This window comes from Haliaeetus albicilla, chromosome 14, assembly GCF_947461875.1.
Source record: "Haliaeetus albicilla chromosome 14, bHalAlb1.1, whole genome shotgun sequence".
NCBI classification, from domain to species: Eukaryota; Metazoa; Chordata; class Aves; order Accipitriformes; family Accipitridae; genus Haliaeetus; species Haliaeetus albicilla.
Window position 1 is genome coordinate 12,076,000 of NC_091496.1, and position 14,828 is coordinate 12,090,827.

The following is a 14,828-nucleotide window of genomic DNA, read 5'->3' on the forward strand; positions in this document are numbered from 1 at the left end:
AAATTCCATTTTCTACAAAATATTTTTCATTTGGAAATATTTCCTTAGTGCCTAATGGAATTTTTTTCTTGATACTAAAATGAAAACAAATATTTCTTTTTTATTTTATTTCATGGACCTTATTTATTTTATGGACCTTGTATCTTTTTATATTTTGTTTTAAATTAATTATGTTTTGTCACATTTTTGTCTAAGCTTTCTCGTGCTTGCATGTAATTGGAAGGGGATGACTCAGAATGATTAATAAACACTCTTAAGTTTCGATTTGATAGGCCTGTGTCGCAACAAAACAGATTACAGGTTAAATCCGTAATAGGAGTCACTCTGATAACATTTTATATGCATATGGAGATTTATAAGCTGTCTTTCAGCTCCACTGAGATTCTCATAAGCCTCTCAAGAATACCTTGTCAGCAGATCCCTAAGATACAGATCTCTGAGCCGCTGCAGTTCTAGTTTTAGCTCAACTCTTCAAGTCCCCATCCTCTGGCTGACCCCTCTGTGGCATCATATGGCTTAGCCTATGCTGTGGGTCCACAAACCTTGTCCCAGCTCCGTCCCAGAAGGGATCTTGAGGGTACTCCATCAGATCTTCCAGCCTGGGCATAGGGGGACCAAAAGGTTCGGAGAGTATTTCCCCATGGTACAGATGTAGCCAGTGCAGGTGGGCCTTACCCCCAAAGCAGCTGGATCTTGGCTTCTCAAGATTGGTTTCTGTGCATGTCATTTTAATTAATAGCCTAATGTGCAGAGCACCTACCTGGAAGTTGGGAGATTTTTTTTCTAATTAATATTACTTCTAACGAAACAAATGACCTAAAACAAAGTTTCCCAACAGAATTGTGGGGACATTTGCATTTTCAAGGCCAATAAATAATTAAATATTTAATAAATAATTAAATATTTAAAGGGAGATTGAGAGAGAGAGAGAGAGACACCCAGTGTCACAGTGATTCAGGGACACCCAATGTCCCACGTGAACATGACCGCAGCAGTGAGAACAGCTATAGCCATCATTTCTTACATGGTATCATCTAGGCTTCTAGCAGAGATATGTCCCTAAGAAAATAGGCACAATCACCACCACCAGAGTAAAACACTTCTGTTTGGCAGGAATTCACCTTCTGTGGTATTTCTTAAGTGATTAGTTTCCTGATTCCTGTGTAACCATTTCCTATGTCTTCCCAGCTGCTCTATAAACAAAGAGTTCTCTATTTCCAGTGAGAAATAAATAGTCTTTTAGGCATCAAAGCACCTCAGCTGTAGATGCTGCAATGCAAAACCAGCTTGCAAATACAATATGAATCCCCAAAGATATCAAGAAATAAATATCTTATCATTTTAGGAAAGCAACTTCATAAGAAATGTGCCAGTCATAGCTGGGTATTGAGCTTAATGACTCAGGAAGCATCAACTAGTCCTATGTCAACATCAGAACTTTCTCTGACTTTAACAAAACTTCTGATACGACATGTCACATATTCAGGGGGCTTTGCTTACCTGTATGTGTAAGGTCCTCTTTGTTCAAGTTTTGGACGTGCTCCTTGGTCTAATACTTCTGAGGGATTTTGCACATGGAAAACCCAAAATTGCCTGTAAACTGAACTTCCTGGCACACGCCAATTTTCAAAAGCAATGGTACCATTTGCAATGACAGCTTCCTAAAAGGACAAAAATCAAAGCTAAAATTAAGCACAAAAAAAATGAGTGACAGGCTGCATTTACTCTCTAGAGGATTGTAGAAGATTCCCAAACAAACACAAAAAAAACCCCTTTTATCATCAATATAAGGCATGCAGCACACATTTTTTGGCCAATATTTGAAGGTAGCCTGACATTCCTGCTCAGGGAGAGCAAAAGTGAGTCCCCCTAAAACAAGTGACCACAAAGCTGATATAATTGCTACTCTAGCCAGTAGCAAAACTTTCCTACTGCTGTGGTCGGGCTCTGCCTTAGTTCCCAAATACTTGCCAAATCCACTGATTATTTGTAAAACAAAAAATCTTTGAATGACTGAATGATACACAGAGGTTTTTAGAATCCATAAACTACTTTTCATATGTTTGCAAATAGCTCAGAGGAGGAAATGAGAGTTACCTCTGAGCATTACTCAGGCCCTAAGTAATTTTGCACCCAGAGAAAGCAAATAGTGTTCTTGCAGGACTGGTTTTTGTCAGAAAACTCTTGTCACCAAAACTGAGACTTTCTAAGAAATGTCTCTAGTTTTGATAACATTTTGTTAGGAAAGTTTCCCAGGTCTAGGTAACGAGGGCAAAATATGGCTATAGGGACAAGACAGGACATGAAGAACCACTCTAGAATAACCAACAGCTTTATGTCTGTGGCCCTCAGCTATAATATGGTAAATGTCTATTCAGTCCTTGGGACTGTACAGTGAGAAGGAGAGTTTGTTTCCTGCGTTGTCAGGAGAACGCCTGCTTTGCCTGATCTACATTAGGCCTCTTTCTAGATGAATTTCCCAAAGCCCTGGGATAATGTAGTTTTTCTCCTTGGTGGTAAAAATTCAGAAAAGTTTTCTCAATAAGAAGGAAAATCTAGGCTGCCTGGTTCCAACATATAAAATGGTTTTTTTATTAGAGTGGTGCAATATTAATTAGTTAATTTGCACGGCTCATAGAGTCCCAGGAATTAAAAGGCTGGAATCCCTCCAGATAGCAAGAAAAGACATTTTAAATTACAAGTTGCTAGATTTTCTTTCTAGCTTAGGTTTCTGCCTCTGGAGTTTGCTTAGCAAGCAAAGTTTAAAAAAAAAAAAGGGTACTACCAATTAAGAATCACTGCAGTTAGAAACAAATACCATGTCTTGGAGAACTCGTAACACAGTCAGGGCTTTGTCTGTGGAAAGCCTGTTTGTATGGTGGAGTTGCAAATGCCTTGCTGGTGGTGTAAAGCACTGGGCTTGCTCTCTGAATATCTGCTATAATTTATGTGCATTTGTGTGAGAGGGGAAGGAAACCTTGCTGCAGCAAATGTGTCATCAGCTTGAGGTCTTGCACTCTGACCTGACAGCTAAAATTCTCTTCAGCCTTGTTTTGCAAACCTCAGGAGGCCAAAGACTCCATCACAGCTGTGATCCAGCAAGGGACAGAGCACCTCCTCGATGAAGAGAGAAAAGCTTACAAGATTTGGAAATCACCTTTTCAGTTTCCACAGAGCATTGCTCAGAGAATCTGGGAGAAGTAGGCTGATATAAAGAAAGGCACAACTTGGTCTGCTCAGAGTCTGTGATCTGTACTCAGCAGGGTCCTGGGATGGGGACAGATGCCAGGATTTGACTTCCTGCCTCTGTGTAACTGGGGTAGGGAAATGGTTAAGGATTCCTGGCAGCTATATGGTCAAGAGGACAAACTAATCTCTCTAGAAGTCAACAACACACAGGCACAGACGTGAATAGAGAAGTTTCAACCTTGTGACTATAGATTTTAAAGTAACGTTACTTCTTAAAAATCCTCTCCATCCCTTCCTCCCTCCCCTTATAACCCTTTGCTAGGGGTTATAATAGCACAGAATGATGTGCTAACTCTTCTGCCACTGCAGAGTTTGCTCAGTACCTGAGCCATAGGACCTCTCCTCCCATCCTGGAGAGGTGCAGAAATAGTCCGCAACCTGCCTCCAGCTTTAGACATCTGGGGCGTTTTGAAAAATGTTTATTCTGCAATGATCACACGTTACAACTTTGTGTTGACTTGGAAGAATACAAGGAACATGCTTCCTCACAGCTTTCTCCATGTAAATGATCTTATTTTTATCAAAGGGTGGATCTTTGCCTCTAATCCTCTCTCTGCTATTGCAGCGAAAACTAAGAGTGAGCAGGACGTTACACTGGCTTTTTAGTACAACCAGGACAATTTTCCATGTAAACTGAGACTATAGGCTGTGTCACGAGCCTTTTCATGTACATCCCGTACTGCCTCTTACTGCACTTCACTAGACTATGTACTTTCTTATCGATCTAGAACAAATTTGCTGTCCACCTAAAGAGGTAGGGTGGCTTGCTTTTATTTTTCATGCAAGAATAGCTAGTATGTCCGTATTATACCTTAGGAAATGCCGACAGAGAAAAATTACTTCGGGAGTTGTATGAAGATGTCCCTGGGACCTGAGTAAACAGGACAGCCAGGTCGCAATGAGTTACTGTGTGGACTGGCAGCCCAGCATCTACTCTGTGCTAATGCCACCGTGGACACTCTTGGGGGATGCCTCAAGGGGAGAGCTGATCCGACCTGACAGTGCTGCGGCCAAAGGGGCTAGCCGGCTCCCGCAGCCCCCGGTACCTGATCTACACGCCTCCCCCTTCTTTGGGCCGGCTCTCATTCCTCAGGGAGCTGTTTCTGCCTGCCGGGCTGGAGGGAAGCTATTTCCTTTCTTTTTTTCTGGGTTACCTTTCTACCAGTGAGCCACTTGGTTTGGTGGTGTGGGTAGGGGCAAGGATCAAGTGAGAACCAGAGTTAAAACAAAGGAAGCAGCAGGACAAAAGAGGGAGGGGGAGGAAGGGAGCAAGACCGTTATTTTCGGTGGCATTCAGCCATTATTGTTAATAACATTTCTCCCACAAAGGAGGTGTGCATGATCTTCTGTCACATACTTCGAGTGCAAATGGTGGGTTAAAGTGGAAGAAAATCTAGAGATCTGTCTTTATTCATGTCTTCATTTAATAAATCTAGTATCCTTACACCAGCAAGCCCTTGGGTGTTGGCTGTCTGATCACTGGTGAGGCCAGCCCTAAATATTACCCCTCTCTATGGCTGGTCACTTGTATATTGCCCTAGTAACACTGCCATGCTTTGTGATATTATGAAAGGTAGGGTAATTTGGGAAACTGCTAATTTGCAGCTGATAACATGAAACACTTCTTAACTCCCTAGTCAACTGCATCAGCTCTAATATCTTATGCAAGATTAACTATTGTTAGCAAAAGTAGTTATACAATACATAATTGCTACACAGCAAAGTTCATCTCATGACCTAACTGTGCAAGACTGAGTGAAATCAATGGGAACTTTAACCCCTTTTGTTTCTGACACAATTTTTCCCCACTTGTGGTGGGTCAACTAGCAATACATAAATTCAAGAAATGCTGAGCAGTCAGCAATAGAAACTTGCTGTACTTTGTTGCTTTATGCTAAATTCAGCCATCATGATTTCTGATGAAGAAATACAAAATGTAAGACAAAGTTACTGTCTTGACAAAGGATCTGGCTAGATGGACAAAAGATGCCATTTTCTGGGAACTGAGAGATGCCGTGAATACTTGAGGCTGTAAAAAAATTGTCACAGTTTATGTCTATGTGTTGTATGTGTTGGGCTGCATATGTAAGCTGGAGGAAACAAACAATACAATTGTGTAGGATTATTAGCTTATTAGTAGTCTTTCTATCCAAGCTTTGTTTGATCAAAGCTTTTAGTCCTTTTTCAGTCCTTGATCATAAAAAATTATGGAAGCCAATCAAGTTTATCATTGATAATGCTGGAATATGTGCGATTAGATCACTTCTGTTCTGCTGGGAGGCAGCAGTTGCTTCAGCTTAATTTTAGATAAAGAAGTGGCATATGAATGTCACAAGCACAATTTTAAATTAGAAGTGTTTCCTATGCCTCCAGTAGCTGAGGAGTTACAATCTGGCCAACCATAGATAACAGATATGTAGACAGACAGATGGCTAAACTTAATAATAGCTAAAATTGATAGCTTTATTGCTAAAAATAGCAAAGACTGACCCTGAGGACTCTACAGAAAGAGTGCAGCACTGAGGTATTGTAGCAAATCATACACCATTCTGTATTATCAATTAATCAGGAATTCAATATATTAAGTAACATTATGTGGCTTCTCTTAACCTCCTGAGCTCACACGCTCAGGTAGAAAGCAAAAGCTCTTAGAGAAGTAGCGATAAAGATTCTTCTGGAAAATGAATCAGCTACCAATGGGTTTGAGTGGTTAGACCTAGGGGTAAAAAAAAAGCTGATCAGCTAAAAAAAAAAAGTTTTACCATAACTCAAATAATGGGAATTTTGCCTAAATAAATAATATTGTTTTAAGGAAGGGAAAGGCAAAAAGTAGTAATTGAGCCATGTTGAAACATCTCCTTTCAACAATATCAGGTGCAAGCTTTCTGATTTGTTGTTTTAAATTCACCTTTTTTTTTTAATGTTAGGCATGATAATGTCTAATAATAATGATAACAGACATGATAATGTGCAACCGAAATGTGTGGAATCAGTTAAAAAGGTATATTTTGATAGCCTCAAACAAACTATTTTTTGTAAAGAATTCTGAAACTTTCAGGTTTCACTCCTAACTGTACCAAGGACAGTTTTCTAAACCTCCAAGAACTTCATGGACGGGCATCTCTCCCCTCTGGATAGATTCATTGTTTGGGGAAACTAGGATTTTTGGCCTTTGGTACTAGAATCAAAGGCATCTTTTCAGGGGGAAGTCTCCTTTCCCTGAAGAGTATCAGAGCTGAAATAGCTTAGCACTAATCTCCTTCAGTGGATCCCTGCCAAGGTGCTGCTGGTGTTGGTGTCATTTTGAGTGTGCTCTTCAAGTGATAGTTTCTTTAAAGAGCCTCAAAAAAGAGTCAGAAAATACATATAATGTTGCCATTTTTTAAAACCCTGCCCCCCCACTGCATGCAGGAGTGGAAACAGCTTATCTAAAAAAGATCTGAGACACAGGTAAAGCAGTCTGGTGTTAGAAAACATAGCAGTGTGTTTTGTGTTGAAGCAGAGATATATGTTAATAAAGTGGAACACAGGAAGGGGTAACATCTTGGTGTTACATGGACTTTGTTTGGGTTGTTCACCCATGGACTGTTCATGGGTGGAGAACAGCACCTGCCTGCTCGGAGATAACAGCCTATACCCCAACTGACAAATTTCTGAGGGCACCTGAGACTGTCTGTACACTTGCAGATGCTTTCTCTTTGCTGCAGCAACAGTATGCAGCCTTCCAGCAAAATACGTCCTGCAGTGTTTACTCAGGTTAATCTCTCAATGACTGAAACAGAGGAGAAATGAGGCTGATAGGGTTCGGTAAGCTGCAAAGATGTGTGGTTAAGGGAAGCATGCTCAGGCTTCTGCTGCTAGCAGAACAAGAATGGTAAGAACTATTGATGGCATTGATTTTTGAAATTGAAGTTGGCCCTGTTTATTGGGAGATGCTAAGAAGTTCAGCTGGACTTGCTTGTGAGTAAATTGATGACAAGGTGATTTGATCAAATCTTGATAACAACTTAATTTATGACAATTTGAGATGTTATAGTATCAAGTGTCCTAAAACTATTCATTCAGGAGGAAAAAAAAAATATTCAACATTTGTTTCTCTAATCCAGCAATAAAATTTTACAGGAACATTCATTTTCCTTAGAAATACAGGTTTGGTCTTACTGCATTGCTGTCAACCTGTGCAAAGAACTGCAATTTACTCTGAGATAGGATATGCAGAGGAACAACTAAGGGTCTTTTTTCAAGCTTTGGACTGTGCAGAATTTAAGATATGATTTTGCTTATAATGGTGATATCTGAAATGGTTTTTCCCTTTCATCAAAAATGTGGCATTTTGACATTTGATTTCATGCAGTGGGTGAGGACCTAAGTTCAGGCTTTGCCTTATAAGAGTACAAATAGAAATATAAATGCTTACAGGCCATATTTGAGAGAACATCTCACTCATTAGGGTTTTTCCTGTCCTAGAGTCTCTATTCTTGAGAAATTCCAAATAAAATTGTCATTGGAACTGATCTGTTTCTACCAAATATCTACTTAAAAAAAGACCTTTCCAAAAGTGAAAGATTTGGAAAAAAAAAAAAAAGTATTTTTAATATGGTCTGCTCAGCAGACCTGTTTCCTTTGCAGTCAGCTCTATACTTATCTTAAATATAACTGCAGTGAATAACAAATATTATTTTTTTTCTTACTATCCCTTTCATCAACACAGGTAAATCAGAATTAATTAGATTCAGGTAACTCTTGAGTACCTGCTGAACTGATCATATATTTCAGCTGTTGTACCTTGGCATATCTTTTCTGAAAAGGAATAGTCTTAAGAGTCTCATGGTCTTACTGAATAGTCAGCATGCCAAATAGCAAGAAAATAATCTAGTATGACTTGTGCTTAGAAAAAAGTATCCATTTACTTAAATAAATAAAGCCTCTACAAATTTACTCTTTTATGTCTTACATGAATACTGCTACAAATTTTCCTTTATGCATACATCAAACAAGCTGCCTTGAAATAGGTACAAACGTCTGAAACACTATCACAATGCAGAAAATTCAAAAGAGGTTGAGGAAAAAATTACTCTGTCTAATACTTTACCACTAAGAACTCATGCGGATATAATTCAGTACGTAGGCATTTGCAAACCATGCTGTAAAACTGGTTCATTACTATAAGTAAACAGATGAACACATAACATTGCTCATATGTGTAATTTGCTTTGAAAATACTTAATGGCATAAGACAACAGTCTGGATTAACTCAAAGTAAATTTTTAAGGTAAGGAGATTTTTTTTATTCATAGAATCATAGGATAGTTTGGGTTGGAAGGGACCTTAAAGATCATCTAGTTCAAGCCTCTTCCATCAGATGGAAGCTTCCAACACCTTCCACTAGAGCAGGTTGCTCAAAGCCCCATCCAACCTGGCCTGGAACACTGCCAGGGATGGGGCAGCCACAACCTCTCTGGGCAACCCGTTCCAGTGCCTTGACCACCCTTACAGTGAAGAATTTCTTCCTTACATCTAATTTAAATCTACCCTCTTTCAGTTTAAAGCCGTTACCCCTTGTCCTATCAGTACATGCCCTTGTAAAAAGTCCCTCTCCAGCTTTCTTGTAGGCCCCCTTTGGGTACTGGAAGGCTGCTATAAGGTCTCCCTGGAGCTGAACAACCCCAACTCTCTCAGCCTGACTTCATAGGATAGGTGCTTCAGCCTCTATAAATTTGAAAATTATTCTCTATAAAATCATTCTCAATGAAAATTATTCTCTGTAAATTTGAAAAATTAATGAAAAATACAGTAAGAATTGTAAAATTCCTCCACAGTTAGGTTTTCACTGAGTTTGCTGACAAAATGTTATGTAGAAGCCATTTTTTTCAATTTTTTAAAAAACGTGATGCTAGAATCTAGGCAGGGCTTCAACAGACTGTTTAACATTTCCTGACAGTTCATGTATCCACCTCCTCAATTGACTTCAACAGCTGTTAAGGGCAGTCTTTCAGAAGGGCCTTTGAATAAGTATCTCCACAGCCTTCAGCACTGCAGCAGATCATTAGGAGGACTAACCATCAGCAAAAGACCTTAAGGTTTCTAGATTTTTAACTGTAGGAGAGCCCACTTTGGCTGCCGTGACCCAGGGAGACTCCATGCCTCCATAGTGGACATCCCAGGGCTTCCATGGTCTTTCACTCCAGATTACTCCATGATTTAGATGCTCAGTTATACACCCTTTTCACCGAAGATTTAAGAAATTAACTTTTCATTTGTATTTAACCACCCCTAGATTTTAAAGACATAAAATCATCTAAAAAAAAAAAAAAAAAAAAAGTGTCTGTCAGGTCTACAACACTCTACTTCTATTACCCTTCACACTCCTTGAATCAAGGAGATTTGTATGATCAGATCCTGCAGTCTTGTGGAGCACATTGACTTGGATCATATAGTCACAGAATGTGAGCTGAATGCATGTAAGTCTAGGATTAGAGATTCTGCATCAGAAGTTTGTTTAGATTATTTGCAGTACATAAATATAAGTGCATGGAATGAGTACCAAAATAAGAAAAAAATGCAGAAAAATAAATAAGTGGATCCTCATGGGAAAAGAAAAAGAAAGTAGAAGCAATCATAATTAAAATGAAAATAAAAAATGCTTACTTCTAAATTACATTACTGAAAACACATCTTGAAAACAATATTTTGGCTTCTCATGTGAAGCATGAAAGAGAGCAGCCAAGTAAACATGGCAATATAATTAATATATTAAAAAAAATATTGCTGCAGCATCTATTCCCAGGGAAATTTGGTTTGCATATATTTAAAACCCGTAGGTTTAATAAACAAAAAAAAGGAAAGAAGCAGAAACAGAACACAAGATTTAGAAATAATGACTATTCAATAACCACAAACCATATAGACTGAAAAAAAAAAAAAGGAAAAAGAATTTACCTTTTTTATTGCTTTGCCTATCAGGTGATCTCCAACTGGTATCAGAACTCCTCCAAAGATAGCCAACACAGCACCGATGACAGCCCCGGTGAGGAGCCCACAGTTTCTGTTACAGACCATTCCTCTCCTATGTCAGGATGCAGGTAGACAATGTAAAAATGTCCTTGCTGTAAGGCTTGAGGTTTTTTTCTCGCTTGTTGGTCCTGACAGACTCACTGATCTTCCTGAGAGAAGCTGCTAATATAAGGAGAGAGTGGATAAAAATCACATTCCAAAGCTCAAAGTACAAAGTGCATGAGGTGAAGCAGGTAGGAAGATTACATGTCAAAACCAGCCAGACAGTGACAGCCAGTGCCAAAAAAAAAAAAAAGTTGCATGTGCTTTTGGCAAGCTAGTTAACTTGTTACATATTATTAACTTTTTTTATTCCAATTCTTTAAAAGACTGATAAGTCTAGCCTTAGTTGCACTAGTTTCACTAGTCTTTGTTTTGTTTTGTTTTGTTTTTGGCTCAGGTCAAACTGACATAATTACTACTCAGATGACACTCTTCCTGAGGCAAGCACCTTCTCTAAAATCTCTCCGTGCCAAAGGAGGAGGCTATAGCCTTCTGCAGTTAAGGCAGCCTGCAAATGCCCATGGCTCCCACTTCAGGCAAAACCAGGAGTTTACACCTCTAGCGTGAGCTACCCAGGCTGTTTCTGCATTATGCCAGTAAAGAAGTCCTCAAGGTTCATCAGCACCTTGGTGGGAATGCCAGCCTCTAATGGGAGGCACCTACGAAAAGCCCGTCTTTCCAGATCTCTGGCAGTCCACAGTCTACTACAGAAGGGATAAAACTTTGTTTCAGGCACTTCATGACAAAGACATGGCTAGATTTTCCTTTTAGAGCTGCATTCTTACCATCTCCTAGTTTCATCAATCCCAGCTGCCTTACAGAAAGGCAGATTTCTTAAAGTGAGTCTGGATTTTGATCTTTGAAAGATGTAGCACCTTATATTTCAAGATCATTCAGTCTCAGAAAAAGAAATATGTCTGCAATTACTCATTGGAAAACAACAGTTGCTGGTAATATATGCTAACATATCTTGATATCTGGCCGCTAGTGAAAGGTGTTGTAAAGAAAATCAGAATGATACCAGTGCTGAGAGATATGGTAAAACATAACCTCCCAGTGATACTTTTTCCTATTTGTTACTGTTTATGAATAACTGAGACAAAGAGCTGCCCAATTTGCAATTTATTCTTGCTCAGGAATTAATCACATCCACGGAATTTGCAAGTTTGTTACTTGCTTTAGACCTCCAGCTAACACAAAATCTGCTGTTATCTATTTTAGATGTCATTGTCCATATCCTTTTTATTCTTACCAATTTCTGTTTGTTAACATGTTGTGATCATCTCTAAATCAATTTTAAAGCAGGTATTGGCTGCAGAGTTAATTACGCATTCAAAGCCAAACACAGAGAGAGAAGGAAAACAGAAAGATGAAGTGGAAGAACAACTCAGTCTGAATTCCCAGATTGCTCATGAGGATTAAAGGGCTAAAAAATATCCATGGATTTCTAAATAGTAAAGCAAGTGTAGGAATAGCATGTGTTTTATTTTTGTAAACGCAGTTATAAGGTCCTTTCATTAAAAAAAGGACACATACAGCATGCATTGACATATAAGGTATCATGGTCAGCAGGCTGGTGATGTGTCCTCCTATGTCCTACCAAACTCACAATTATATCATGTCCATATGTAAGCCCAGACTGCTCTTTTTATCTGCATTGGAAACCTACCTTTTGCCTGCTCTTGCACTAGCAGCAGTTTCTGGCTCCCTTGCCGTTAACAATGACTATTTCTGTACATTTGAGCTCATTTGGTATTTTAATCAATTCTCTGTGGACATTTGGAAGCAGAATAACCAAAAGACTACTTGCAATCTCAGAAGAATATCCTTCCTATAAAAGTCAGCCCATCCATCCACCTGCCACCAGGCCATTCCTTGCGGTTCCCACATCAAAACTTTACCCTTTGATTGCTTTACCTGCACACCCAAGGGACCAAGTCCCTTTTGCTAGGGACTGAGAAGAGTCTCTTTACAGCTGTAAACCTGGCTTTTCTGCTGGAGCAGGTACACCTAATTTGAACTGCAGGTTTACTTAGTTGCTTGCCTCTCTACCAGCTCTGCTACTCTGTGCCTTTGCAAGAACAGCAATAGAAACTCATCAAAGGGGTAACATTAAGAAAAAAAATCCATTTCCCCAGACTTTTCATGCAACTTGTTGCACTTTTCACAAACGTAACTAAAAGACGACTTGACTGAGTTATAAAAACACCAAGTTATTAAAGGCTCTTTGACGTAGAGGATGGATGCATAATGTCGCTAACAGCAAACTTCAAAGCAAACTCAAGTTAGAAATTCAGTGGACCTGGAGAACTTTTAAGTGAAAGTCACTAGGACCAACCCTCATGTCTTTGTAGATATGTTCAGATCAAGATCTTCACTCTGTCAAAAGCAGAACCGTAATACGGCTGTGCAACTCATTGGATAAGTGGTGTGGGAATTTAAAAATCTGACTGTTGTTACACATTGTAGCAAATCTAAGAAGCAGAAATTCTCAGTGAAATCAAATTCTGAAAAGTACATATTTCAAGTTGATTTCCCCCCCCCAATGCTATCTATTCTAGCAGATTTTTTTTTAAAAGTGTGGAAATACACATTTTACAATTTAAATGGAAATACCTCTTCCATAAGTGTTTAAAGAGGGCTTTTAGATATTGTCAGACTTTTTTCCTTGGCTTGCATAGTGAAGCTTCTCAAAATCAACACATATACACCTTCCACTGAAATACATTTCCATGTAAGTTTCTACAAGTTTTTTCCAATGGATTTATTGTGTGTTAGGCAGACTAGGTATCTAGCACTAGCAATAACCAGCTAGAAAGCAACTGGCTGATAACAACTTGTGTCTATTCCAAGATTTTGCAAATTGTAAAATATTCACCCTTCTCCCACCAAATGCAATGCAATAGCAGCCTAGACACATCTCAATTTATGCAATTTAAATTATCCATTACACAACTGCAATGAAGAGCACTCACAACGTAACACTCAGTTTCACATAGAAGTCAACAAGCTATTCTCACCTATCACAACTGAATGTAAAATATGAAGATTAAAGTAGAAACTTCCAATAAGAATGCACCTGTGTCTGGGAACTCATATTCAAGGGAAAATTATTTACCTTAAGCAGAACAGAAAATACCATAACAAAATGAGATATTGTCTATGTGACTATAGTATCATTTCAACTTATATTTGACTACAGGATTAATAAGAATATTCACCCCATTCCAGAGTCTTGGGTATCTACTTTTTAATATTGTTTCAAATGACCTTAATAGAATATTGACAATAGAAATGATCCATTCAAATCTCTGAAAAGACAGTTTATAAGCAACTGAATAGGAGGAAAGATGCAAAAAGTTATTAAACTTTTTCTTCCCTACTTAACTTATGCTTCTGTACATGCTAGTTTAAAGCAAGCCCTTATAAAAATCAAAAAAATATTATCTTTATTTTCTTAATGATTTCTCTAGCTCTAACAGTGATTTTTAAACTTTGCATGACAAGGCATTACTTCAGTTCTGACAAAGGATTAGATTTATTGCTGCAAATGAGAGCCCCCAACTACATGGGGAAGAAGCAATGTGTGTAGTGAAAATTAAAATGGGTTTTGAAAACTCCTGTTAAGAGTTTCAACCCCAAAAACATGTTGTTTCTTTAAACATAATTCCAGTTTCTCCAAGGTCAGATGGTGTGATTAAAAATCCTGACTTTATTAAGAGATACATTTGAAGGGAAGAGATTATTTCTACTTTTTTTTTTTTTGTCTTTGACATACTTTGAAATTATAGTTTTGAGCTTTTTATCTGCAATAGTAAATGCTACAAATATCACTTTAAAAAGATGCATTTTTTATAAATTCACATGATTCCAGAACTGTAGTTTCAAGAATATTAAATATCAGAAGACAGAATGCAAATGGGAAAGCCAGCAATACTGAACATAAAATACCATTGCTAACACAGTAATGAAGCATTTCACTAATACATGTAACATTTCACTGTTTTTTGCAAACAGCTTTGCAAAATCCTGCCATTATATTTTATATTACAGATAAATATTTTCAAGATTTCCACCAACTGATTTTAAAAGTATTCCTGAGAAAAAACCCTTTGATTTTAAATGTTGTAGCATATGACTCACCTTGAATAAGGGCAACTGACTTTTCAGCTGAACATACAAGTACTTAACACATGACTTGCATCAAGTTACGAGAAGACAAGCAGCTAAATCTCCCCACCGAGCACATAGGCTCTAAACTCTGAGGGAGTGTTTATATATTCGAAGAGACGTCAGTTCCCTGTTTATCTTTTTGCCAGCAGAAAAAATTAAGTTGTATTGGTGCTGGGGGGGGGGGGGGGGAGCGTTATTTTTGCAGTCTGACTAAAAGCCACTACCTACATCTCGTGGTAATATACTTAGCCGCTGCAATCTTTGTCAAATTTTGATCCAAGTGAGTCAAAGGTCAAGGAGACAAAAGGGTAACTTATTTGGCTCCTGGTCACTTCTCTAATGTCCATTTG

General features: G+C 38.4%; 1 protein-coding gene across 2 annotated transcripts in view; it reads right to left on the reverse strand.

Moving 5' to 3' along the window:
• The window catches only part of CD36 (CD36 molecule (CD36 blood group)), a 29,423-nt gene extending 14,819 nt beyond the window's left edge, over positions 1–14,604 (reverse strand). Inside the window, exons 1-3 of one of the 2 annotated variants that reach the window (XM_069801719.1) lie at positions 14,449–14,604; positions 10,189–10,425; positions 1,501–1,661 (exon numbers count right to left, since the gene is read on the reverse strand). In XM_069801719.1, coding sequence (XP_069657820.1) covers positions 1,501–1,661; positions 10,189–10,308 — 281 coding nt within the window. In that variant the 5' untranslated portion in view covers positions 10,309–10,425; positions 14,449–14,604. The remainder of the gene's footprint in view (positions 1–1,500; positions 1,662–10,188; positions 10,426–14,448) is intronic. The other variant, XM_069801720.1, reaches the window with a different exon arrangement.
• Positions 14,605–14,828: the final 224 nt, after the last annotated feature.